The sequence below is a fragment of the Leuresthes tenuis genome, unplaced genomic scaffold (genome assembly GCF_036924035.1).
Source record: "Leuresthes tenuis unplaced genomic scaffold, fLeuTen1.0.hap1 SCAF_11, whole genome shotgun sequence".
In the NCBI taxonomy this organism is placed as follows: domain Eukaryota; kingdom Metazoa; phylum Chordata; class Actinopteri; order Atheriniformes; family Atherinopsidae; genus Leuresthes; species Leuresthes tenuis.
This window is the reverse complement of record NW_027325365.1, coordinates 16717629-16743938: the sequence shown is the minus strand read 5'-3', so window position 1 is coordinate 16743938 and position 26310 is coordinate 16717629. Positions and strand designations below refer to the sequence as shown.

Genomic DNA, 26310 nt, shown 5'->3' with positions numbered 1-26310 from the left:
CGGTGTCGCGTTTGTGTGGAGTTATTCTGAGGTCTACTCCAGTACAGTTTGGATCATACCGTTTCATGTAACCTAATTAGATGTATGTGCCATAAATCATGTTCCCTGCACATGTACAGTAAAGAAATGAGCAACCTGTCTCGGTCCCTACTGTGGATGTGCTAAATCCCTTAAAGGGCTGTTCGCTGACTTAAGTCACAAAAAAATACACTTTTTTTTTTAAAGAAACAGACAAATTGTCTCTTTTGTCTTTGGCTGGGTATCAGGTCTCAGTTCAGCATTATTTGAATAAGCTATTATGTTAATTTTCAGTTTTTATTTTGAAATAAAAGGAATTTAACCCTTAACAGATTTGATTTGACGGTATGAACCGGGAGAAATCATTCAAATTAATTTACCATCAAGCGTAGAATCAAGTGTTCCACTCACTCGTCCCTAACACAATGCAGAGCCAACACATCACTGATTTTCAAAAAGCCAAGCCGCAATTTTTTCTGTCCAACATTGGCAAATGTACCACAAAGTACTGAGTTCCTTTGTAACACCGGTGTAGATTTTTGCTGTCCAGGCAAAAGCCAGCCATGCTCACTCACTACAGTCAAGCCACCCCCTGTGACAAGGTCAATTGACCCTCATGGTGATGAGCAGATGAGCAATTGAAAATAGATTGAAAATCTAAATTCTTTTGTACTGGAGCTACATGGTGCTCCTGGCAAGATGCCGCCCTGAGCAGCAGCCCATGTCTCCCGTAATGTACCAGAGACCTATTAATGTTTAAAAAAAAAAGAAGAAAAAAGTAAAAAGAGTTTTATGAGTTGAATTATTCAGTTCCTAAATTATTCACTGACAGAGAGTTGTCATCGGTTTTGATAAGCTGATAATAGCTTAAGAGTCAAAGGAGAAAAAAAGCACATTTTTTTTGTCTTTGCCAGTTTTGAATTAGTGTCAGAAAAAAGTCAAAAGTTCAAAAGAACTTGTGAAAGAAAATGATCTCAAAATGAATAATTAAAAATCTTTAAATCTTTAAAATAATACATTTGAATTAGATTAGACAATGGTTTTGAAATAACTAAGAGGTGCTCGGCAATGATTCCTGTAAACAGCAAGGGGGCCCAGTGTCAAAAACCTCCAAGAAACTCTGAGTATTACAGTATTCAAATATATTCCTCGAAAACAGTGACCACTTAAGCTGCGGCAGCGTAAGGGTCCTTCTGTGTTCAGCCTTGCATGACCAGCAAGAATCAGCATCACCTCACGTCTGTGAATGCCACGGCTTGGGCTAGAGAAGGTTTTATCGGGAAGAGATTTATTGGCTGGTGGGTCGAGGGAGGGAATCTATGGGGAGAGCGGGAGGAGTAATCTGTCAGAAAGACAGGGATTATAGCAGGTGTGCACAATAATGCTAATGTAAGGCAGAAGAGAAAAGAAGTGTGAGGGGGAAGGATGAGATGTTTTTGAATTCTGTGTGTGTGAGTTCATGTTGACATTTGACTCTGAGCAGCTGACAATGAGGCAGCTGGGACACAACCCCTACCATCATAATGGCCCCTTACAGAATGAGGGTTTCTGGGAAGTTAGGTGGACACATCCTGACAAGAGGATGTGTGAGAGGAAGTGGGAGTGATGGATTGTGGGTAAATGGAAGGACCTGACGGGAAGGAGCAATGACTTGCAGCGAAAGAAAGACGCTGGTATAGGGCTCAAATCGGTGCAGGAGTGGGGAGGAAAGACCATCAATCACTCTGGCGTGTATCGAGTGAGTCTAGGTGTTGGGGCCCTGTCCCTGTGGGCCACCAGAGGGACATGTTGCATGTTAATTAAGGCTATGAGACCTTGACATCAGCAAACAAGCTGCAGTTTGAGCCGAACCCGCTCATACAAACTCAGTTTATTGATATACAAGGGAAGAGATCGCAGGAATGTCTTGAGCATTAGAAAATGTATGATACTTGAGGCTTGTGTATCTCTTCTCTTCTTCACTTCTCTTCTTCTCTATATGCCACAGCTGTCCACAGAAGGTCAGCAGCTGTGGGAAATAAGAGAGGACTGGAGGGAACAAGCAAGAGTCCCACTGCTGCCCACTAATGAATATGAAAGTAATGTGCAACGAGTGTGTATTTGTACAAGTGTGTTATTATGAGATTACACACATTAGTGAGAACAGGCAGCAAGAAAAGCACACATAGAGCAAGTCTACAGCATACAAAGAATCAGTAAATGTCTTGATCCTGAAAGGTGTCAAGTGCCAAGAACAAGAAGACAAGCAGAGATTTTAAATCTCAAGAGTTACTATTTCCTGTTCAAATAAAGGTTACATAGAGTGATATTTTTGAAAAAAGCAGAATCAGTTCCCCATGTAAATAATGCTACTCTGGCTTTTTGTTCTTCTCTCAGTGTTTTCTCCTCTCCCTCCATTGGGGAAACTCTACATATGCAGGAACATTCATCATGTACAAATGCATGAATTCACACATATATGCTCACATAAGCCCATCCAGGTGGCAACACAAGATGCACTGATCAAAAAATGTGAACATTTTTGCACAACAGAATACACACTCACATAATCCAAGTGCAATATCAAACAGCTCCAAACAGCCATGACACACACTTTGAAAAATACCTGCAACACATCGAGCCCGTTTAATCCTGTCTTTCTCAGTCCCTCCTGTGCTCACTTGATCTCTTTCTGCTTGGTTTCTCTTTTCCTATCTGAGTCTGAACATTCTTGCTCTTATCTCAGAAACTCTGGCTGAAATCCTGCTGCCGACAGCCTGTGTCCCCTCACCTGATGGCTAACCAGAGAGAGCCAGAGGGATGGCATGCACAGCTTGAAGTCAAACACACAGCAGGAGTCTAAAGCGTAAATGAGGCGAAAAACCCCCCCGAAACAAGCTGAAGTGAATTAATAAAAGCAGATCAGTGTTGTGTGGGAACAGAATAGTTAGAAAATTTGTAGAGAGGACAGAAAGGGGGATGTTGAGCAGTAATGGATGACTTGGAGAAGAGGGATGGATAGATAGAGAACAGAGGAATACTCACACAGGCAGACATCCTTGCGCTGATAGCGACAACTACTTCCTTGCCTCGTTAGCTCCACCACCATGGTGACATTGCTTCAGCCCCTTTGCTGCCGTTCCCCCAGGTAAACCTTTTCCTCGCTTGCCTCCTCTTTTTCTTCCTTTTCCTTTTCTTGATCCTCGAGGGCTTCTTTTCCCCTTCTCCTCTCCCTCTTTCTTTCCCCTCCCCCTGCTTCTCCTCCTCCCCTTCCCTCTGCTACACCTTTTCTTTCCCTTGCTTCCACTACAGTCTGCTTCCCTTGCCGTGCTTGCCTGGTCCGAAGAGTCTCCTGCAAGGTCCTGCTGTGCCCGCGCAGGGAAGCATGCCTCTCTCTGCACCGCACGCTTTCTTTCCTGCACTCTCCCTGTTAGTCTCGAGTCTCCTCTCTACTTTGTCCTCTCTCTCTTGCTTTGCTGAAACTGAAAAAAGGGGGTAAAAAAAAAAAAAAGGGGGGAAGGTTTCCCAGCGGCGGGACAAACAAAGAGAGGCAGAAAGAAGAAGCAAAGCTTTACAGCCAATGGCACAAGAGAGAGGCAGAAAGAGTGCTGGAGACAAAGAGTGGAAATAGCACAGGAGCATTACAGACAGAATGATGGGATAGAGAAGTGGGGGAAAACGCATGCACGCCCACTCACTCACTCAGTATCACATACACACACACACACACACACAGTGCTCCAAATATAGACCTATGACTTCATCAATTTAAGCCAACATACAGACACACACATGCAAACATGTGCACACGCAACCGGGCGTGAACGCAGTCAGACTTGCTGAGTGCTCCAGATATAGCTTCATGACTTCATCGAAGAGCAAACCCTCCTCTCCCATTGTCCCGCCTTGTTCAGGGGGACTGTTTCACATTTTCAATATTTTTATATTGAAACAAGCTAAAGGAGGGACAGAAGGAGTACACTTAGGACCAAACTGGGAATATTCCTCAGATAGACAGATAAAGGAGGAGACGGGCGTAGGAAAAAGAGATGATGGACAGAGCAAAAGGAGGAGTTGTCAGTTATGCATGATTTCAGAAAAATCCTCTGTCTATTGATTCTGTCATTTACACCAAGTATATTTCAAGACTGATCTTTCTCCTCTTATTTCTGGTAGTTTTTTGGTCGGCTATAAATCCTATGTTTTTCCAGCCAGTACTTCAATAATATGAAATAGGGATAGGACACTTGAGCATTGTGCAGTAGTTATTATTATTACTTTTTCCAAAAAGCAAGATTTTGGACACTAGTTGCAAGATCTACTCCCATTCAGGCCCAGATTGCTGTCAAAGCTCAAGTTCATCTCCAACAGCCGTCGGAGGTAGTTGAGGTCAGACTTCTTTGAAGACCAGTCAAATTATTTCAGGCTATGGCTGAAATATTTAATTTTTCTTTCCTTGGCTGTAATAAAAAAATGATTTCTAATTCAAGAGAGAGTCTAAAGTCTAAAATCACAGCAACAGTCTGAGACAGAATCATAAATTTAGTAAAAAAAAAATTGCAACACAAAGAGAATTTCATGAGTAAACCATGGAAACAGGAGCATACTGACAAAACAACCAGTTACATATTTAACAAACGGCACTCGGAAAGCACATCCAGTGCCAAGGTCAATGCCTTACTTAGCAATTTTAATAAAAACATGTATCAAGACCAAATCTTAATGAGTTCTTTATTAGCTCATATCGCAACTCTCAACCAGCTTTCATTAAATTTGACCTGGTAGTTTTTGCATAAGATGAACATACAGTCACACAAACAGACTGCATGCTACATTATCCAGAAAGAAAGAATAATCAGAAGATACAAATAATCTGACAGTACATAAGATAGTGGGAAGATCACAATAATACTTTGATGAAAAACATTAATTGTTTAGATTTACCCTTAATGCAATTATCATTCTTCAAACTGCAAACGTCAAGTCTGGACTAAAAGACTTTGATTATAGTGCACTCTAGTGTCAGGACCAAGCAATTCCAACCTCAGGAAAATTTTCAAATATATGTTTCAGATACAGCAAACACTCATTACAGTGAGACTGAGCTCTCTCAGAGCAAAATCAGACCGTAAATGAGTTGACGAGTTGTCAGCTTGGGAAAGTGTTTGCATGGCTGGGACAAAAAAATCTTAAAGACTTGATGCTGCCTGGGATGATGTGTACTCTACGAAAATTTAAAAAAAATCACTTCTCTTGCATGCGATACATCTGTTAAAAACAAAAATAGTTTGTTACATTTATTATTTCCTTGCTTTTTTGAGTCCAACGCGCGCATTTCAATATCTATAGTTCTCGCTTTTGTGAGAAATCCGATGAGATGATTTCCCAGGATGAAGAAACTTCTAGTTTTGTGTTACAGAGGTGGACACTAAATGCCTCTGATCTTCACTATGCTGTTTTACAACCAAAAATAATGAGCTTAAAACCAAAGAGAAGGAAGAACTACAGAGTTGAAAGGCTTGCTGGGGTAAGACGATAAAACAATGGAAGCTTTAATAATGTTATAAGAAGAGACAGAGATGCAGTGAGAGAAGAGAGGATAAGAAGGAGAGCTATCCTGAGCTGACCCTCCTCTTCTCTTTCTGCTACATGCTTTATCCATTACCGCAGAGAGAGACAGCCACTGAAAGTTTCTCACTCCTCTGAGACCGAAGAGGGCGGAGGGACTTTCTGTCTTTCTTTCTCACTCTTTATCTGCCTCCCACACACATCCAACTGATGTTGTGCTGCTGCTGCTGCTTGGGAGAAGTACAAAAATGAGAAAGAGAAGGAAAAGAGGGGGAAAAGGAGAGTAGGAGGGTGAGAGGAACGAGAGAGAGGGACAGAGAAAAACTACAGCAGCACTTAGAAGATGAGGAGAAGGACATGAGGAGAAAAATAAGAACATAAACAACAAGATAACAAGCACGGGCCGGTGAAGGGAGAGCAAACATTTTAACTCCATTTTCACCTGATTCCTTAACGGCTGGTTAGACATGTGAGGCCCAGATTGCAGACCACCATCACTGCTCTCATTTGTATGATCCTTGTGTGATACATCGCCAAAGAAAATCATCCTTAATAGTCTCTTAATAGCGGTTTAGCATTAATCTTAGATTACAGATATTCACAAGACTGACACAAAGGTTCTGTATGGTTGTAAAGCTACTTGCATGAAAAACAAATACGCAGACATGACTCATCCACACAAGGACATTAGCACTGAAGTTTCCAGATGTGTGAAGGTGTCTGAGTTTGCGCCGGTTGCTCTTTGGGTTGATGGAAGCCCAGAAGTGGCCCTATCAGCGAGGGCTTAGCCAACACCCTCCATTAGTAGCTGTGCTAGCCTCAGCACATTGTCAGCTCAATAGTGAAAGGTTAAGACCATGGGACCTTAGCAAATGACTGAAGGGCCGACACGTTGTCAGTAGGGAACTGAAGCGTTGAGCAATAAGAATAATCATGGTATTTTTAAATGCAGTTTGGAATAATAATGAGGCAAATTCCATTTTCAGCTGATTTGCTTAAACTCCTGATTCAGCTTCTAACTGCAGGAATGTCACATCTGCATTTTACAGTGTGTTTGCAGATTTACAGAATATGTGCTTGTTTGATCTGTGTGTTTGGTTCAGTTCCTGTTCGCATTTCATCTACAGCTACAAGTAACCAGGAAGGCCACAATCAAATTTGCACAAAATGCCGCAAAACTGACAACTCCGCTAGTAAGCTCTCAGTAAGCTCTGTTTATCTGCTAAAAGAGAAACTATTTCCTATTGCTATAACTGATTCTGAGGTACACTTTCGCCAATTGAATCGACTTTATGTGCCATCATGCTCAACATTCAGACTTCTGTCCTTACTGTAGCCCTAATATACCATCATCGTGAAGCTGAGGTGAAGGAGATAAATCACTTTTAGTTTTTTTGAGTTTTTGAGATTCACAGAGAGCCTCTCATGGTCATCGCACATCCCCAAACATGCTAAGAAAGCTCAAAGACAGCTGTACTTATTCAGAGAATCCAAAGGTTACTAAAACACAACAGACATCACACCCACAGCTGCACTCTGATGAGACTTACAAAAATATCTTCTGCTGTACCGACAGACTTCAGAGCAGTTTCTGTCCTCAGGCCGTGGGGCTGCTGAATCCATCCTCAAGGAAGACTTGATTATGCATTCAAAACTATTTTCAATCCCATTTCTGATTCATTTCACTGTACAGTCTTGTGTTTGGATCTTGAACAAGGCACCTTTGAAGAAAAGGGATATCTGTAAAGTCCTCCTACCTGTCATGGTCTCGTCCGACGCCCCAGACACGGATGCTGCTGATTGGCTGAGAGTGAAGCAAGCTGCGATCATCTGGATCAATCAAGGTTAACATGCGATCCTGAAGCACTAAAAGCATCCCTTTGCCCTGTAGAAAAACAAACAGGGACATACTTGAGCTGTGGTTCAAAAGCAGGACGGGGTTGTGGAATCATTAAATAATAGATTTGCAATAAAAGTTATTGAATAGAATAGAGAGTTTCAGTGTCATTGCACAGAAATACAACTAAATTAAGCTGCATCTCCAAATTGTGCTTATATATACTTGAAAATAATAAATATACAATAAACAAAAGGCCTGAAGTGCTGTTCCATTTTGCATTCACACACGCATGCGCACACACATGTTTTGTTGTGGAATTTGCCGATTGGTTTAACAAACTTAAGGCAGTTTATGAGTGTTTAGAGTTCTGATGGCCCTGGGAAAGAAGCTGTTTGTCATCCTGGCTGTGCGGGCTTTGATTGATTAATACGTTTGATTAATAAATTTCCTTCTGTCCCTCTACTTTAGCTTGGCCAATATAAGAGTGATGATAATATTAATTAGGGCAAATTCACATTTAGAGCAGGTGGGCTATACAGGACAAAGTGACTAATGGATGGATAAAAACGTTTAAGCTTTTCATTATCCTAACTTGTGATTCCTAACATCTTCTCCTCTCTCATTCCCCTTCTGCTATCATGAGGATCTATGAGCCCCTTAAATGCACCTCAGGGCGAAAAAGAACAAAAGGAGAAGGTGGTGCTTCTCTCACTTCCTTGCCAGAGGGAGCTGGGATGTGAAGAAGAGACACGAGAGAGGGAAGCAAGTTAAAAAGCAGATATAGTTTCATCTCTTCAGTACTGAGGCCCCCGAGGTGAAAAACACAACAAAAGACAAGGAGGAAAAATACAAGGACAACAAACAAAAACACAAAACATTGGAAAAAAAAAACTGAAACACTTTTCAGAGAGGGCAGCATTTTAGAAAATAAAACACGTAAAAAAGTTGTGGTTTTGTGATGTCATGTTTTCTTTAACAGTACTTCAGACTTCTGAAAAATACAAGCAAGAATCTTTAAATATCTGGAATCTCTTTAGATTTCTACCAGCCCGGAATAAAAATACGTCAACATCATATCTATAAGGTGCAGTCACAGATATGTTTCAAGTGAAAAATTCAATCATGCCTTTCTGGGGCATGAAGAATGTGGGAAGCCATGTTGTTGACACACTGACCTCTCCCCAGACTCCGGCTGAGTCCCGTATGTCCCTCCTGCAGTAGGACAGCTGTCTGATACAGTGGTGGACGGCCACGCTGCTCCTCCCCTCGCACAGGTCCTGTTCTGCCATCTCCACCCAGCCCAGAGATCGCACTGGAAATGACTGAGAGTGACACACACTTTGATTATCTCTGTATCCTTTCCTAAGCTCTCTCCTCCAAGTATCAATCAGTTGTTTTTTCATCGCAGGCCCTTGTGGGGTTTGACAATATTCATGAGGCCAAAATGTTAAGCCCTCCATTATTAAGGGGATTTTTGAGAGATGGTACTTGGTTTCATGGGTAGGGTTAGAATTAGGCTATGGGTAGGTTTACAGTAAAGTTTAGGATTAGACAATCAGCTGTGATGGTGAAGGTTAGGGTGAGGGGCTGAGGAATGTAAAGTATCCATGGTGAATCACCATAAGTTAGAAAAACTAGTTTGTGTGAGTGTGTGTTGGTACAGCCACTGTATTGTGTTGCTCATCATGTTCGCTCAATATTCTGAGTGATCATCTTTGTACAGGATTTACTGATGATGAGGTTTATTATAAAACCTGTCTGATGACCGTAACTGTTCATGTTTCCAGCCATATCATTGTTGATGGTTGCCATAATCCAAGATCTGACCACTTACTTTGGTGACTATAATCATATAATTAATAAAAAAATAAAATACAACAGACAATAACATGGATTGACAAGAAAATGTCAATTATATTTTTTGGTTTTGAGAAATCAATATGATGCAACATTTGCCTTTGTTTGCCTCCTCTTTGTGCACAAATTTGAGTGAACTGGACAATTTCCATTCAACTCCCATATTCCCGATCTTTGTTGTGGCCTCACTAAAATTATGTATTGCTCTGACAAAATATTTAGTCCCTTCATTCTTTTCTTCCCCTACGTTTATGTAGGACATGTAGCTTCTCCTTTCATGATCTTATTCATCTATCAGCTCCATCATTAATAGTGATCATGTCTCCTGTCTTCTGGCTATATGGTGTTCTTCCACAGGGGGGCAGCTGAAATAACAGTGTCTGTGAACAGCTCTGTTCACCATGTGACCGCTAAGTGGCACTGCAACAAAAAAAAAGAAGTAACCAGGAGAGGAAGTGAGGAGGTACATTGCATCATTGCAAACAAAGCCTGGTGACTCCCTTTTATTAACATTCAAAAGGTTCGCGGGAGGGCTGATCATCATCTTATAAATGTTGCCACTTAGTGATTTATACGTGGTATTCTGTGTTATGGAGGAATAAAAAGTTTTATTTTAATAATCAGTCCAAAGTCATGCAAAGCATAAAATACAAATAATGATGGTGGTGCAAGCTTAAGAGATCAAATGTAAATCTCACCATTCTGGCTTAAAATATTTTTCAATTTAACTAGTTGCTGAACCAAGATTTGAAGTAAATTCTCATTATGACCCCCTATACTGATTTTATCATAGAATTGCATGTAAGAGGCACAATATGCGAATGCAGGTCTGCCTGAGACCCCTAAAATCAGAGCCATTCAACACTGGTTCATTTCTTGCCAATGTAGTCTTTCACAGTGGAGTGAACCCCTTCCTGTATTTACTTCATATATGCATTTTTAATACTCACCATGTTACTGGTGAGTTTACAGTTAGCTTAAGTAGTTAAGGAACACTCCTTAACTACTTAATTAACTTAATTAACAAACTCCTCCTTGATTTTCTTTTTGCATAACACAACTTTTCCAGCCTTTTGGTCATCCTGTCCAAAGTTTTCAAAAACATATTGCTGGCAATCATACCAGTTTCAAGATTTGACATATACTTTAGACCCCTTGTCCGATGATGTTTTTATGCATTGTAGCTATGGGGTTACCATTGCCTCTGGATCAGAGAATGTGCTGTTGAGGTCCACTGTCTCCAGCTGGGCTGCAGGGCTACAGGGAAACATCAAGCATCATAAATAAAGTCAAGCTTTGAATATAGAAAAATATTCAATGTGTTAGGTGCTGCAACACTAACATGGTGGATAATTTGAAAAAAAAAAAAATGCATTAAAAATGCTTCTTATGTCTGCCTGTGAATCTTACTTGAGCTTAAGAGAGGCATAGCGGAGGGTAGCTCCTTCAAATGCTTTTAGACTCGGATCTGGATAGACCGGATAGTCCTTCAGCTCCTTGAGGAGAAGAGGCAGGCAGACAGTTACTTAGCGACTGGGGATATAACTAGTGGTGGTTAAAAAGTTTATATTCTGACATCAATCTTAAAAAAAACATTTTTGATCTTACAGTATTTACACTGCGATAATTGGAAAGGATACCACTTGTTTTAATTCAAATTGTGAAATTTTCATCTTTATCATATATGCACCGCATGACAAACACAAGCAGAGATTAGTGGCAGCTTCCATTTAAAAACTGCTGCCGTGACAACGGATATGTATTCACAGCATGATCAAATAATGCTTCCTAGATTTTGTAGCAACCTGACGCCACCAATGTCAATATTAATTAGAATATATACAGTGGACTGACTCTTGATTATTTGTGATGACAATTAACTTATTAAGGGGAATATAATGGTTTTAGGTTTTGATGTTAAAAACAAAATGATAAATGGCAAAACCAAAACAAGAGTTTTCCTTTAAATTTCATGTTAACATTCATGGCAATATTAGTAAATGAAACCCTTGAAATATGACAAAAACTTGAATGCACTTAAATACGTCATTTATCCTTTTTGGGATAAATTAAGTATTTTTTCATTTAATCTCATTTCATTTTCATGTCAGCAGGGGGAGACACTTTCAAGAAGAGAGCACGAAAAAAAAAAGGTGACCTACGGTGGCTGTGCAGGTGGTGGTGTTGAGAATTTGTCCAGGAGAAGTCATGACTTTGGAGGGTGTGGAGGGGGAGGATGAAGGGGAGGGGGAGGAGCCAGAGGGGGAGGGCACTGGCTCCACTGAGCTGTCGGATATCAGGCTGCTGGGGCGCTGTGAAAGAGAAAGACAGGTGAAAAAGGAAGACAGAAGGATGCAGGATGAGAGACACATGGAGAAGGTCAGAAAGACAGGATTCAGCAGGGATAACCAGCAGCCTCGATCTTTTACATAATGATGTTGAACCAATTTAACTCCAGTTCTAATGAGCTTTTTCAGAGCTTTAAGTTGCATCTCACTGTTCATCAGCAGCTCGAAATGAAAAAGAAATTCATGAGGAGAGCTGTAGATGTGTAAGTGTCTGTTACACAGAGCATTTACTTGTTGCCATGAATTAATGCAACATTTCTGTCTTTTTAAAGGACGAACACATCTGTTTGCTTACCACGGTAACGCAGTTATCGTTAATATTCAGCAGAATTAGAAAGTATATTCCCACAAGAATGACAATGCTGACATCAGACAATATTTTTTAAAGAGAGTCACTCTGTAGAACCTTGATATACTTTTTAGTCATAAACTTGAAGAGGACATGTAATGCTTTTTGGGGTTTTCCTTCCATTTGTTGTGCTACACAGCTTTTTATTCATGCTCTCTGTAAAAGGTCTGCAAAGTTACAAAGTCCACTCCTCTCCCTCAGAAAACACTACAGTTCTTCCTGAAAATTTCCCCCTCTCTCGTCTACATCACTGTGACACATTTTCACAATACTTCCCTAGTTTGGCAAACCTCAAAGACAGAACAGCTGGCTCAAAATCCACCAATTTTGACCTTTCAGCTGACCAATGAGAGCACACCATGCCATTTGAGAGAGGCTCTTTAACATAATAACATATTCTCTTGGGCAGAGGTGATAAAATGTGTTACAGCAATGTACATAAAGATGATAAGAACCACTGCAACAATAGGAACGTGTGAGAAACCTGTTTTACGTGACGAACATTTCAATGAGCATTCTATGGGCTTTTCAAATATAAACACCATTTGTTTTCACAACAAGGTGTGTTAGGTTTATAGGTCTTCTCACCTCATTCGGTAGCTTAAGCGACTCCTGTGTGTCCTTTTGTGTGTCATGCTCAGTGCCTGCCTCGTTGCTGGAGGGGTTGTGTTGGTTGCTGGAGGCAACAGGTCGGTCATACTGTGTAGTGCCGGTGGGAACATGCCAGAAATAGACTTCTGACGAGTCTGAGATCTCCCGCCAGCCTGGGGGTAGGTCCCCTTCAATCCATACATCTGCTGATGGTTGGCAGGGATACGTGGTTACACATAGTCTTCATGAGCGTATCACAAACATACATGATGTGCACAGGCAGGTTACGTAAAGACACATATGATCATGACATACACACAGACAAAATGCCACAAGCACAAATAAGGGTTGACAGGGTAAATTTCAGTGATGGTCAGTCTGTTCCTACTTAGTTTCTGTTGTCATAGCAACTCCTGGGCTCATCCCCTGTGGTAAGACCCAGTGGGCAACAATCTCTCCTCCTTCCTCTCTCTCATGGCCTCCTTACGCTTTATATTTCTCTGTACCCTCACATTGTCTAACTATCACTTCAACATACATGCCTGACAATCACTCATCTCTCATAAAACCACATCTGCTTCCTCTGCTTTCCTTTTCGTCTTTCCATTCACACCCTGTCCTCTGCAGTGTCCTATACTTCTCTCCATCATAATTACTCTCTGCACCATAAGGTTGCACATGGGAGCCTTAAAAGTTCCAGCAGTATTGCTGGAGTGATATACTTGCTTTAGAAAAGGCTTTTTGAAAAATGTCAGACAGTCTGTGGGAGACAGAAAGATAGAGCGATAGGGAATGGAAGGAGGGGGTAATGGAGATGTGATTAAAGGCTGACACACATATGCATGAAAAGAAAAAAGATCAGATAAAAGGATGAACACATAAATCCAACCTGTCTCCTGTGGAGTCTGTGGGGAGGGTGTTTCCTGGGACAGGGTGGTCCAGCTGGAGTCTTCATCTTCTGATGGAGTGTCAGGAGTCATATCCATTCTTAAGCCCACTTTAGGGAGACCACTCTCTGGCTCAGGATCTGGCAGGGGAGGAGGAGTCCGGGTCCGGATTGGGGTGTTTCTTTCTGTAGCTCGGGCTTGTTTAGGGGAAGATGGTGGGTACTGCTGCAAAAACTGGTTCTCGTTGTTGGGGTGCAGCTCCACTTTGATCACTCGGGGCTGAGAGCTTCGAGGGGGCTTTGCAGGACTACGTGGAGTAGCCTGAACTGGGGCACAGAGCTCCTCTCTGACCTTTGCTGGAACTTGGTTCGGGGCAAGGTTGTGGTTATCTAGCACCCACTCCGGGCTGTTGGTAGAAGAGGAAGAGGTGGATGAAAGAGGGGCTTCAACCACCACTGGGAGCAGGGGTTGTCTTGGTGTTGGGGTGGGATCATCTTCCTCTTCGTCTTCCTCCACCACAGGCTTTACATCTTCCTTCTCCTCCTGGCAGGTCTGCATGCTGCTGTGCTTCTCCTCCTTCTGGCTCTCTATCTCTTTGGCAGGGCTGGCCTGCTCCTTCTCTGAGGAAGGCTGCTGCTTCTTATCTTCCTTTTCCTCTTTGTTTCCACAGCCGGAGTCCAGATCCCAGCCTTTGCCATGGTACTCCAAGAAGCTCTTGGTCCTTCTACGAAACGGAGGCAGCTGAGAGTTGTCTTTTCCAAACTCCAGCCAGTCTGAACTTGGATTATTGATGAGATCATTGTGAATTTTATCCACTGTATTGGCTCTGCTCAGCTCGAGCTGCTGGCTCTCAGCTCGTCTCTGCAGGTTGGCCCCATTCTTGGCCAGTTTGGGGTTAGTTGTGTTAAACAGTGAGGAGGAGGAGGAGGAGTAGAGGGCAGAGCTGGAGGAGGACTTTGTTGGGAGGCCCTTACCTCTGGTTATGGGTTGGTTTTTAAAGGACAAAGCCAGGTTGTCACTTATCCCCATGACGCTCCGCACACTGGTCATCGTGTACCTTTGACGACTCTTTGGTAAGGTGGCTGAACTTCCAGTTTCCATGGACTCCTTGATGACATCACGGCCAAGCATCTGGTTATATGATGAGCGAAGGCTGAGGGAAGTGGGAGGGGTGGTGGATGGACTGCTACGACTGGCAAGACCTCCAGTTGAGGGGGAGGAGCCAGAGCGTGAAAGGGGAGGGGTTTGTACCGACATCATGGCTGACTGGAAATACACCACAAGGATGGAGCTGATGGGAGAAGAGATTCTCAGTCAGAAGACATACAACAATCACCTAATAATGCAGCACAAGCCTGATTTATATGGTGTTTTATACAAGATTTGAAGAAGGCAAATCGGGTGACATCATCATATTTAAATTTGCATACATATATGCATACATTTTAAAGTTTCAAATGTCCAGCAATGTGCCCTCTTATCTGATGTCTTCACTGAAACATCTCACTAGCTGCAGCTCAACCAGCCTCAAAGGTGTTCAGCAAATCTCTCACTGGGGTGCAGATTCTTTTCCATCCTCACACCCTTTTACACATGAGGTGTCACTGTAGGTATAAAAGAAAACTGCATCAAAGTCATGAAGCTGGATCGCATTTGCATGATATTGGGAATGAGTCAGATCCTTGAGGTATTCAACCAGGACTGACTTTCAAAGCGTGAGCCGATGAGTAAGCTGGTCTGCTGGGAGGAGAAGTGGCAGCCAGCTCGTGCTAACTAGCTAGACGTATCTCTTTTATCTCTGGGTGGATCAGCTCTGTGATGCTGGAGGGAGCAACAAAGGGAGCGGCAGAAAATCATTCTGATCCAAAAATGTGACACAAATAGTATGTGGATTGCATCATAATAAATTAGGATACAGCCCTTTGGACAGCAGGTAGACTCACAAGCATTAGAATAGAACAAAATAGAATAGAAAATACTTAATTCATCCCCGGTGGGGGACTTTTTTTTTTTTCAAATTAATGTATAAACGTCCTCACACCAACTCACAAAAAAAAAAAAAAACATGCCTCACACTTTGCTGCAGTCATCATCAGCCTTTTTTCTCAGAGATATGGAAAACTCAAACCCAGCAGATTTCAAAGCATGATACGATCTTGGGAAAATACAGAGGCAGAATTTTATAGCGAGAAGAATCCCTGGACTCTGCACTTTGTCCATGCGGGGCCTCTATCCACTCTCCTCTACCTGGGTGGCAGTCATGTTGCCCCTGTCCCTGAGCCAGACAACAACCAGTTTGTGCTGAATGTGCCCTCATCCCCAGGCCTGTGACTCATGCAAGGTGACAACAGGTACAAACTACCTGCACTGAACTGTCCTGTCTCATCAGAATTACATTTTTCATCCATCAGGAGAGCTCATTTTCATTGTCATTCAAATGCAAATTGTATGACATCACCTTAATAGATGGCACTCTTGGTTTTAGGCTAAAATACTTTTACTAGAATCTTTTCAGGGACTTCAACAAAAGGACCAAAAGTCTTAAATGATCTAAATATTTTGGAGATATAAGTGAGCCACAGATCATACCTCTGAAGATGAAAATGAAGATGAGATTCACCCCCCCACCCCCCATTTCTAAAATCAATGGTGAAAAAACTTCCAAACAGTGATTAGAAAACAGTTTTTCAACTCCACATTTTGTCTGAGATACAGACAATCTGGATAATCGAGACAGAGATAACAGCCTTTTCTAACTCCCCACCTACAACACAGCCAGGTCTCTGCTAGTTGGGCAAACTGGGGCAGAGGGAGGATGCGGGGGGGAGTGTGGAGGAGAAAGGACGGTTATTAGAGGGAGAAAGCGAGGGGAATGACACAGCAGTTTGCAGGACAGTTGGACACAGCCAACACAAAGCAGTAGTTATGTACAATAAGTCTGTTGTGTAGCATAATAGCTGAGGTCACTCAGGAAGTGCACAAGATTTTACCAGCTGGTCAAAAAGAGCAGAAACATGCATCCTCGAGCCTCAGTCTAATAGTTTCTTATCCTATTGTTTGACTTGCTTGGGTGCACTGCCTTGCCTCTTGTAACAATTCACATCTTCAGTTAAACAATAAGTGAATTTCACATTAGTCATGAAAAATAATAAATAAAATAAAAGTTGTTGACAGACAAAATACAATGTCCCCTCTATTTCTGGAGCAAGATGTCAGAACAGGCTTCTTATCTGCTCTGGATGCTTAGAATACTTGCCCATTTTGCACACCTAGCTTAGAAACAAGCATTTCAGGTATTTTCTTATGACTTCAAATAAAATAAAAAATATGCTTTGCAGATTAGTCATTTGTCTATTTACAAATACTGGCAGAGATCTGAATGTGTCACAGTAAACCACAGGATCAATTTATAATGCACTTAACAGCAGCTCCTACTTCTGTTGGAAACGAATGCAACAGATGAAAGCAGAGGCAGAGGAGAAAATTAACTTGGAAAAGTCGATGATGTCATGGGTGGAGTATTCTAGCCTCGCGTTTCTTGCTGCCTCCATAAACTCCCTCGATAACATGCCAGAAACAGCTTTATCCTACCAAATCCGTCAAAACGCCAAGGATCCATAAGTGGAATTGGCATAATTGTGCAATACCTGTCTATATGTGAACAGACGCAGTAAATCTTTAGCATCCGGTACCTCTCCCTCCAGCCCCATCACCGCCGCACTGGGAGGGGAGCGCATCCCATCAAGAGCATCTATTTACATCCACTCACCGCTTCGTTCAGCTTCTGCGCCTCCCTTCGACAACACACAGGATAAAGTGAGCAGGGCCGAAGTCAAAGGCTGCTTTTAAGAGCCAGTCCGCCCGTACCTGCAGCCGGCCACCCGTATCAGATCACATCACAGCATTTGCCACCCTCCCTGCCCGCGGCTTGGTGCTCTCTGCTGGCGGCCGACTTACGCTTTTTCTCTGCGCCAGACTATCCCGGAGTGGCGCGGCGCTGTGGAGCGCTGAACCCAGTCGACCAATCAGAGCCACGGACGTAGGACGCTCGGATCACAGAGGAGACGCAACCATAATAAATCTACCGGTGTTATTTTGCAACTCAGGTAATGAAATCACACATCATCGGGCTGTTACGTCATGCAGTCGGCTGGTGACACATGGCTGGATTAGAGTGCCACACTGTAAGGATACCCGACTCTTAAACACAAAGGAACTTCCTGTTTTTGGTCAAAAACTAATAATATTCTCATAAGTATGGAAAGCATCGACATTACACTTTAGAACTGCTTGAATAACACGAGTGTAAATGCATTCCCTATTTCAACAAGAATGACAATGTGATCGACAGCTGTGTTGGACTATTTATTATTTTTAAAATGTGCACTTACAAGTACAACATCCTAACAATGCACGATAAGCAGTACTGACATGTCTGGTTAACAGGTTGGATGATAAAGTATGCAGTAATTCTGAAGTAGTTTTTATACTCTGAGAGACAGTTCTGGATCATTTAACTACAAAACAAACTGTAGGATTTGAAAAAAAGCCTGAATGTCAAGCACAGTTTCAGAGGTGTAAATCTAGCATTGTAGCTGTCAGGAGAAAAAACTATGACATAGTTCTTTTCATCATTAATTCTGCATTCATGTAAGAAAGGAGAAAATCCCCAACAAAGGCACCCAGATATTTTCCTTTAAAAACAAAACAAACAATAATGTAGTGTTTAAAAGCTAAACATGTAAAGCTTCCTCCATGATTCTACACAAAATACTGTCAAAGCTTGAGCCAAATATATTTTCAGACATAAAAAAAACAATATATCTGATCAACACACATAATTGACACAGTATAAAACCTTTTAACACTCACCCAGACACACAGTAAACACACCAACCTTTCCCTTTGATGAAACTACACGCATACTTTGAAATACATTCCTCAGTTTGGTTTGTGCTAGCATTTGCCATCTATCCTATCCCTACAGTCCACCGGCAGGCTCCTGTCTGTGTTGGATGGGGGTGGAGAGGTATGGTGGACGATGACGGCGGTGAACTCAGGTTCCCGGTGCTCCACGAATGAGGAATGAGAGGAAGAGTGGCGGGGTGATGACTGGCCAGAGAGAACAGTGGCTGCTGAAGGCGACTGTCCATCACAGAGAAGCACGGAGCTGAACGGATGGAGCGCATCACAGCGTCTCCTGCTGCAAAGAGAAAAAAATCAAAATATGACCCTTAATGAGCAACAAGTGCACAAAGGCAACAAAACACAAGTAGTTACCTTTGTTGTATGCGTTTTTTGTGGGTGTGAGTAAGCTCTTTGCTCGCTTGTTGCCGGCTTGAGCAGCACGTTTGTAGAATTTGACAGCTGTTTTCAAGTTCTGCTGAACCCCAAAGCCGCTCTCATAACACTGACCCAAGAACAGCAAGGCAGAGTCATCCTGAGAACCAAAACAAAACAAAAAAGTTCAAGGATATTCACATGGATCTGAGACGAGCTCATTGACAGAAGTCTGGAAGCATCTAGAAAAGCACTCACTCCACTCTCTGCTGCCATCTTCAGATACTGGACTGACTTGCAACCATATCTCACTGGATCTCGAGAGTAGACTGAGGCCAGGCAGATCTGCGCCTGAAGGAGGCAAACGGGAAGTGGTCTTGATTCAGAAAGGATGCACAAACATCAGTTCATAAGTGCGCTCAGGTGTAATACTTTCAGTCCACTCACTCTTAAAAGACAATAGTCACAAAAAGTCATAACGGTCGTTGCTACGAGACAATCAGAATGTGAAGGACAGCCGGGCTTCAGTCCTAGTGTCCACATACAAATCAATATGATCTGATACAGTTTCATTTCTGATGAGGGGAAACAACAAAATACTGTTTCTGTTGACCAGTTCTGTGATTTAACATTTTTTTCTGAATTTCTCAAACTAGAAAAACAGATTGATCAGGTTTATATACTGGGTTAAGAAATTCATTTAAAAAAAAACAAGCTTTTCTTCTATAAAACCAAATACAAATCTCAAAGAAACTATTATTTTCAGTGCTTCCTTAGGACTTTACTGTTATGTGCAACAGGCCTTTTGTCATAGCAGGAAAAGCACAGGTGTTACTAATAAAGATAACAATCCCTCTTAGCTGCAGCAGTGTGACAGAACGAGCGCGAACGCTTCCCTGAGCAGCAATACGCCTGTGCTGCTGCTCCTGTGACATGCACACATTTTTTTTCAAGTTTAAAAGACTAGTCTGTTGCTAGATTCTGAAGTAACTTTGAGAAAGGATAAGAAAACATTAAATTATCTTACTTACAATCAAATCTCAGTGTTTTCAGGAAGACTTAAGTGTTTACCTCAGTGAGCCCTGCTGCAGCAGCTTTTTCAAGCAAGCTAATGACTGTGTCCAACTCCTCCACGCTCTGGTGCCCCCTGCTGGCCAGGAGCAGCTTTGCATAACGATACTGAGCTTGTTTGTGGCCACTGGCTGCAGCCTGCCTGTAATAATGAAGAGCCTTGGAGAGAAAACAGAAGCTATTAAAAATAACTACATTAAAAAAAATAAATGGCCCAAAAACAAAAGTACTGTCAAGTCATTCAATAAAAGTTAATGTAAGCTATGGCGACAGTAGCTGCTTAAAGAAGCAATGCAAAGGGTGCAAAGTGAGATGAAAGGCTTGGTGAGCCACACCTCATCTGTTGGTCAGCTAAAGAGGTGTCACTTCAACTTGGTTCAACTTCTGAACTGAGCCAACAATGTGACGCATGCTGGATTTCAGCACGACGTTCACACAGATGGTTACAGGTGCAAACCCTAGCCATGTTTATGTGGACTACATCCAGTCTATCACCCTTTTTATGTTCTGCGGTCACTGAAAGAGCTCGTTGACCTTCGTGTCAATTGATGTCAGCTGAAGCAAAAATGAATGCGGCGGCCGTCTCACCTTCTCCTTGTCCTTGCCGACTCCTCTGCCTTTCTCGTAGCACACGGCCGTATTAAACTGCGCTTTATCGTAGCCGTGCTGCGCCGCAACCAGAAAGCAGGCGAAAGCTTCCTCGTAGTTCTCACTCTTTGCACTTTCTAGACCTGTTGGATAAAAAGGGAAATAAAAACGTTGGCCGCAAACACTGAAAAAAGCCCTCTGAAATGAAAGTGGGCTCCACTGCCGTGTCAACAAGTCATTACCGATGATGTTGAGGATAACGGGAACACTGGTCTCTCCCACTTGTCTGAGGTGAAGTGCTGCCTCTGCCAACCTCTCTTGATTTGAAAAGTTCTAGAAACACAAAATAATCAAAGTGGGCTGAAAAGTCAGTGAGTGCTATGTGTGGATACAGAAAAAATGCTGTATTCTTTGAAATAAAGTTCACCCTAAAATGAAAAAAAAAAGGCAGTTTCACCTCTTCATTTTTCTTCTCCGAGTTGTTTGCATCATTCTGCAGAGGACAGGCCGTGGACAGGAGTGATTCCTCTGAGAGTCGGGAAGGGAAAACGTTATCGTCACATTCCAACAACGAAACCCCCCCCCCCACTATTTTAAAACAATGTGATAACTATGGCTGGCGCAGAACAAACCATGTTCAGGTGAATATTGGAGCAGCGACTCCTGCTGGTGGTTAGAGACGGAGCTGTCAGCAGTCAGATGGTGCTGCTCGATGCTGGTAGCAGGACTGTTTGTGCTGCTGCTGCTGCTGCTGCTCTGGGCCGAGGGCTGATCTTCGTTCTGTCTCTCTGACACTCCCTGCAGACACAACACACTCCTTCCGCTGGGCAGGATATCACGTCTAGATACTGCAGAGAGCAGATATAAGAAGAACACGACAGGATTTTGATTCCGATTACAAAAAAAAGAAAGAAAGTGGTTTGGGGTTAAAATCAAGCCGACAGACATTTGTCTCAGTGGACGTATTGAAACCAACGACAAAATGCTGCCAGCAGGACTCACAAGTCTCCAGCAGGATGCGGTAGCCACACTTCTGCAGAGTTGAGGGAGCTGTCAGGGTTCCAGGATTCGGACTGGGCTCAGTGGCAGAAGAGAACCTGGAGTGGATTCTCCTGCAAATCTGCATGAACAGAACCGCCACTGCACCCTGTGGAGAAAGACAAACTCCACTATCACAAGATCGTCTCACATGAGCTACTCCTGGTGCTGGCACACAGCTTTGTGTCACACGGACCTGAGGCTTAGAGCTTTCTTTCAAAACAACACTCGGGAGGCAGTGGGCCAAGGCAACCGAAGGCTTTCAGTTTAAACTGGAGAACGGTTCAACAGAACCCGTTGCACATGATAGAGGCAGCAAGTGAGGAGGATGTTGCTGTCAATACTTATAGATTAGCTTTTAATGCAACTTTTGAGTTAACCAGCAAAAATAGACCCACAACAAGCTGAGTTCAGTGCAGAAAATCAAGCCTCCTGTGAGTCCATCAGGTCTGCAGAGTGCTCCTGGGTGACAGGATCATCTCAAGCAATACTGCTAGGATTGTTGACCATTTGGAAATATCAGTTTTTCCAATTCAAAGAATTGGAAGAGTCAGCCCACCCACCGGGATCAGTTTTCACTGTGAATACCACCTTGTTGGCTGTTATTCTGATTGCTGCACCCGCTGTTTTGTAGCCGGTGTTCACGTTTTTACAGAAAACCAGCTCTTCCCAGTAAAATACGACGAGGATTCAATAAGATAGAAACTGTGTGTGATCACTGGCGCTTTGTCTGCGTCCGCGCTCTCATACTCAGAGGTAACTGAGCTGCTTTTCTGTGCTCAGCTCTGCTGTACGTGCAGCTGGAGAACACTGCCAGACTATCAACTGAACTTTTGCCTTTAAGCTGGAGTAGTTAATGGTGAATTTTGGGTTATGTCCTTTTCCCCCTGATGAGGGAACGAGAGTCAAGAGGGCCATGGTCAGCGAGTCACAGTTTGCGACCGGGTTACGTATTTATATTTGGAAATGCAACAACACAAGACCTACCCATCCCACAGCATCCAGGGCTGAGTAACGTGGGAGCTCAGCATAACCAAACTGGAAGGTCCTCTGCCTCTTCCTCCTCTCCCCATCGTCCTCTCTCTGAGAACTGCAACAAAAAAAAAACAAAACCGTACAAGAACAGCCGTCTCCATTTCCAGTCTACTGTAAGAATATTCTGTTTAAGCCAGATGCATTTGCTTCTCTTCCCCTAACAAACACTTTTCACACACACACACACAAACACACACAAGAGATTCTGGATGATGCAACTAACTGAAAGGGAAGCAGCAAGGACCAAACAGGATTAAAGAGGGAGTAAATGAACTGGAAAGGACAGGGAATCTGGTGTTGCTGGCAGTTTAAGTCATCCAAATGGGACATCTTAGGCTTTTTCTTTTTAACATTTCTTTTGTCTGACACTCGAGGCTTTTTATTGTTTAGGCCACAGTTTGAACGGTGAAGAAGAAAGGATGGAGGTGTTGAAATACCTGTTGTCAGAGGACTGTCGCGTGTTGGAGAGGGCAGCAGAGCTGTTGATAACCTCATCTTCCACATGGTGGTTCTGGGACAATCGCAAAGTGTTGCTGCCATGATATCGATGCAGAACTGAGTGGTGGCAGGAGGTGGTTGGAGACAAGCAGAAGTAAATACGTTAAATGTACAGTCTCCAATTACAGGGACACTCAAATAGTCTGGTTTCATCAGAACTACAAAACGTAGCCTGTAATCTAAATTGCTAAGGATTTACTAAGTTATGGGCACGAAGAAAAAAAACAACCCCTTTTTTTTGTAGTGCTTGTATTAGCAATTGTATTATATCACTTCAATAATAGCTTTCTTTCAATTTACGAGGTAACGGAGCGTTGTGTCTGTTACACAGCTTTGCAGCTAAGCCATAAACAGGGATAGTTTAATATGAACAGGTCGAAAGCGGGCTGCGGCAGCCAAGTCTGTAACAGGAGCAAACTTCACTGGAGCAAAAATAAACCTGTCGATAGAGGCAGCTGAGGAGTTAAGACCTGAATCTACTTCATTCGCTTTAAACCATGCACTTCAGACAGCTACAATTTACCCATCGCTTGGGAAGAAGTCAAATAAGTCTATTTCACATCATTCAATAAATAAACAGTACATAGCAGGCGTAAAGCAGAGAACACCAGTCGTTTCTCTCACCTCTTCCAACGAAACCTTGAACTCTCCACATGGTTATTCCTGGGTTTTAACTACAGAGTTATCTGCAAAAATGCATGTTTACGTTATTAGCAGACGCAGTCCGGCCTCATGAAAAGACCACATCAGAGGACCACTGGAGGTGCTTTCCTCCAGCGGTTCGACAGGCGCTAAATAAGAACTGTCACGAGTTGAGTCGGACGAGGACCAACCCGGAAGCAGATCAGGTGACGTAATTGCCGAAGTTAGAGAAAGTGGTGATTGCCGTATCAATGCGCCCTCCAGTGGTGCTTCAGTGAAATACAGCTTTACAGCGCCAGACTAACCTTGACAGAGATAAGATGTGCCTCGCCAATCAAATTTTTGATCATTCATATGACATAATTTGGAAGGCACACATCCGTCCATGTAAGGTCTTACAGTTGAAAGCATATGGAAGCGAAAACCAGTTTGTCACTATCATTTCCTGATTTTTATAAATTTTTTGGAGGTCTTTGTGCTTGACTGATGGGAAAAAAATGAATCCTTGCTGAGATTAGACAGAAAAATATTGCTTTTTCAACTTGTGAAAATGACTGCTCTTAGGACAATTTGAATAAATACGATCTGTCTACAAATCTTTAAAGTATTCACAGTGTTATTGTTGCAAGGGCTATTAAACAGTATGGCTTTGTCAGATTAAAATGTGACAAAACCCTGAAAGTGGAGTAAAAAGGCTGCAGACCATGAAATAATTACACCTGTCCTTTTCTGCATAGTTAGAGAGTAAACAGTCTTGTAACTCGGGCAAAGAGGTAAGAAAGCATGTAGTACTTGAAGCATCACACTGAACAAGTTAACAAACATGTTTACTGTCAGCTCACCAGTCTGACCAGCCCTAATTCCACTGTAACACATAGACGTTTAAAAGCAGACCCACATGTAGAGATGCCAATGAGTGAATAAACAAGTGGACATTTCAATTTCTTTTTACAAATGTAAGAACAAACAACCCCCCCCCCCAATAAATGTGAAAGAATATATAATCAATTGAATGAGTTAGTCAAACTAAGTTTTTTTTTAAACGTTTGTTTTGAGGTCTGATTAAAAATCAGCTTGAACTTTATACATCTGTAGCACCTCCCTCACACATGACTCCTCTAAGGACACTTTAATGTTTGTTTCCAAGGAGAAGAGTGCCAACTCAGTGATGTGGTGAATAGGGAAAAAGAAGGGTGGTGTCGGATTCATTTATGGATTGAGGAGTTGATTTAGGAAACCCTTCGGGGCTCACCAGTCACTTTGCAGGACGGTTTGTCTTTTCTTTTCACTCCCCATTGATCAAACTTGTGACGCACGCCCCGACACTTTACTGGAACTGCACACTCTTCCAGTCAGATGGTGGGGCTTAACTGGGGGGCAAGAGGGAGGAGACGAGTGCTTGTGAAGTCAGTTCAAACTAAGAGTAATGAACCCCTTGCCCTGTTGCCATGGTGACACAGTCATCATGTCTTTCACTTATGGTCCTCCTCACGCAAATAGCCTGCAGTAGTTTGTGATGTTAGCAGGATCCCCGCTCTGCTGAATTATGTTTGCCTCAGGCAAGATTTATCAGAGCAGTATAGAAAACATCAAACTGAGCTGGAAACAAAGTCCCAGCAGCACTGATTAATTGAGCAGTTTGTTTTTACTTATGTTTCAGTCCGCGGTTACAACATACATTTCAGCAAATTTAAAAAGTAAGAAGCACTAAGCAATTTCTAAAATATGATCCTATTACTTTTGCACATTTTTACTATTTTTCTTTCACTGCAGTCTTATGGACTGCTTACTTATTCACAGGGAAATAGTGGCTAGTGAGAGCAAATGTAATAATCAAACCATGAGTGACTGGAGGAAGTGATGTCCAATAAGTACTTTCTAAAGTCAATACAATAGTTCTTCAGGATTTTTTAAAATTTATCTGATAGCTGTTGACTATGCATCTCATTCATTATAAATGTGCATTATAAATGATGAGCGAGTTACTTGAAATACTCCTCACTGTTGATGGTGTTCTCAAAAATAAATCAGGTGAATGCAAAGTTTTAAGATGAATACAAGTTTGGTAAAGAACGTCTCAGTATTCCCATATATTTCACAGGTTAAATTAAAAGAGCAGTGTAATGATTAAAGTAAATAAATAAAGAAAATATTCATGTAAAAAATGTGTAAATGTGTTTTTTCTTTGAACTACCAACTTACGATCAACTTGATTTATCTTGTGTGTCTTCAGATCATCAAGGGGCATTGAGGCCTTGCAGTTTTCCAGACATGTTCCAAAAATGTTGCATGCGAAACTGCAAATGTCCACAGCACTTACACTTGGTTTTCTTACAGAGATTTTCCAGGTGTTCACATTATAAGCAGTCCACAAAATCAGCGAGTCCTCTAATGCACAAACACAGCAGAAAATACTTTGGCATTTACAGTGAGACCTGATCCTTGGGGAGGCCTCCCTTGAAGAGACAGGACTTTAAATGGAGCACTTCAGACACAAGGTGACAGTAAAGCTCTACAGTAATGTACAGTTTGAGAAAATTGATACATATTTCTTATTATATAAAGGCTCTAGTAGTAATTTTACAGACCTATAAAAAATTGGTGCTTGGCTTTTTCTTGTGGATTCGTTCCCTCCACTCATAACTAAACAGACCAAAATGATGGAAATCACTGAATTGAAAATTTTAATAGAGGACTAGTTAGAGGTATATTCAATTCAGT

General features: G+C 42.2%; 2 protein-coding genes across 4 annotated transcripts in view; both read right to left on the bottom strand.

Moving 5' to 3' along the window:
- The window catches only part of apbb2a (amyloid beta (A4) precursor protein-binding, family B, member 2a), a 36981-nt gene extending 19558 nt beyond the window's left edge, over nucleotides 1-17423 (bottom strand). The window contains exons 1-8 of the mRNA XM_072395782.1: nucleotides 17085-17423; nucleotides 13440-14728; nucleotides 12548-12756; nucleotides 11425-11574; nucleotides 10673-10758; nucleotides 10459-10519; nucleotides 8581-8727; nucleotides 7323-7450 (exon numbers count right to left, since the gene is read on the bottom strand). Coding sequence (XP_072251883.1) covers nucleotides 7323-7450; nucleotides 8581-8727; nucleotides 10459-10519; nucleotides 10673-10758; nucleotides 11425-11574; nucleotides 12548-12756; nucleotides 13440-14728; nucleotides 17085-17122 — 2108 coding nt within the window. The 5' untranslated portion in view covers nucleotides 17123-17423. The remainder of the gene's footprint in view (nucleotides 1-7322; nucleotides 7451-8580; nucleotides 8728-10458; nucleotides 10520-10672; nucleotides 10759-11424; nucleotides 11575-12547; nucleotides 12757-13439; nucleotides 14729-17084) is intronic.
- Nucleotides 17424-17791: 368 nt separating this feature from the next.
- dele1 (DAP3 binding cell death enhancer 1) lies at nucleotides 17792-23784 on the bottom strand. 3 transcript variants are annotated; one of them, XM_072395783.1, is made up of 12 exons: nucleotides 23572-23784; nucleotides 22887-23004; nucleotides 22402-22504; nucleotides 21379-21523; nucleotides 21009-21224; nucleotides 20828-20904; nucleotides 20619-20706; nucleotides 20377-20519; nucleotides 19789-19947; nucleotides 18976-19068; nucleotides 18718-18877; nucleotides 17792-18640 (listed from the first exon to the last, which is right to left on the bottom strand). In XM_072395783.1, exons 1-12 carry the CDS (start codon nucleotides 23600-23602, stop codon nucleotides 18408-18410), a joined length of 1566 nt encoding a protein of 521 aa, XP_072251884.1. In that variant the 5' UTR covers nucleotides 23603-23784; the 3' UTR covers nucleotides 17792-18407. The 3 variants fall into 3 exon arrangements, with proteins under 3 accessions (XP_072251884.1, XP_072251886.1, XP_072251885.1); XM_072395785.1 differs by having other exon boundaries at nucleotides 17792-18637; XM_072395784.1 differs by having other exon boundaries at nucleotides 20619-20709; nucleotides 20834-20904.
- Nucleotides 23785-26310: the final 2526 nt, after the last annotated feature.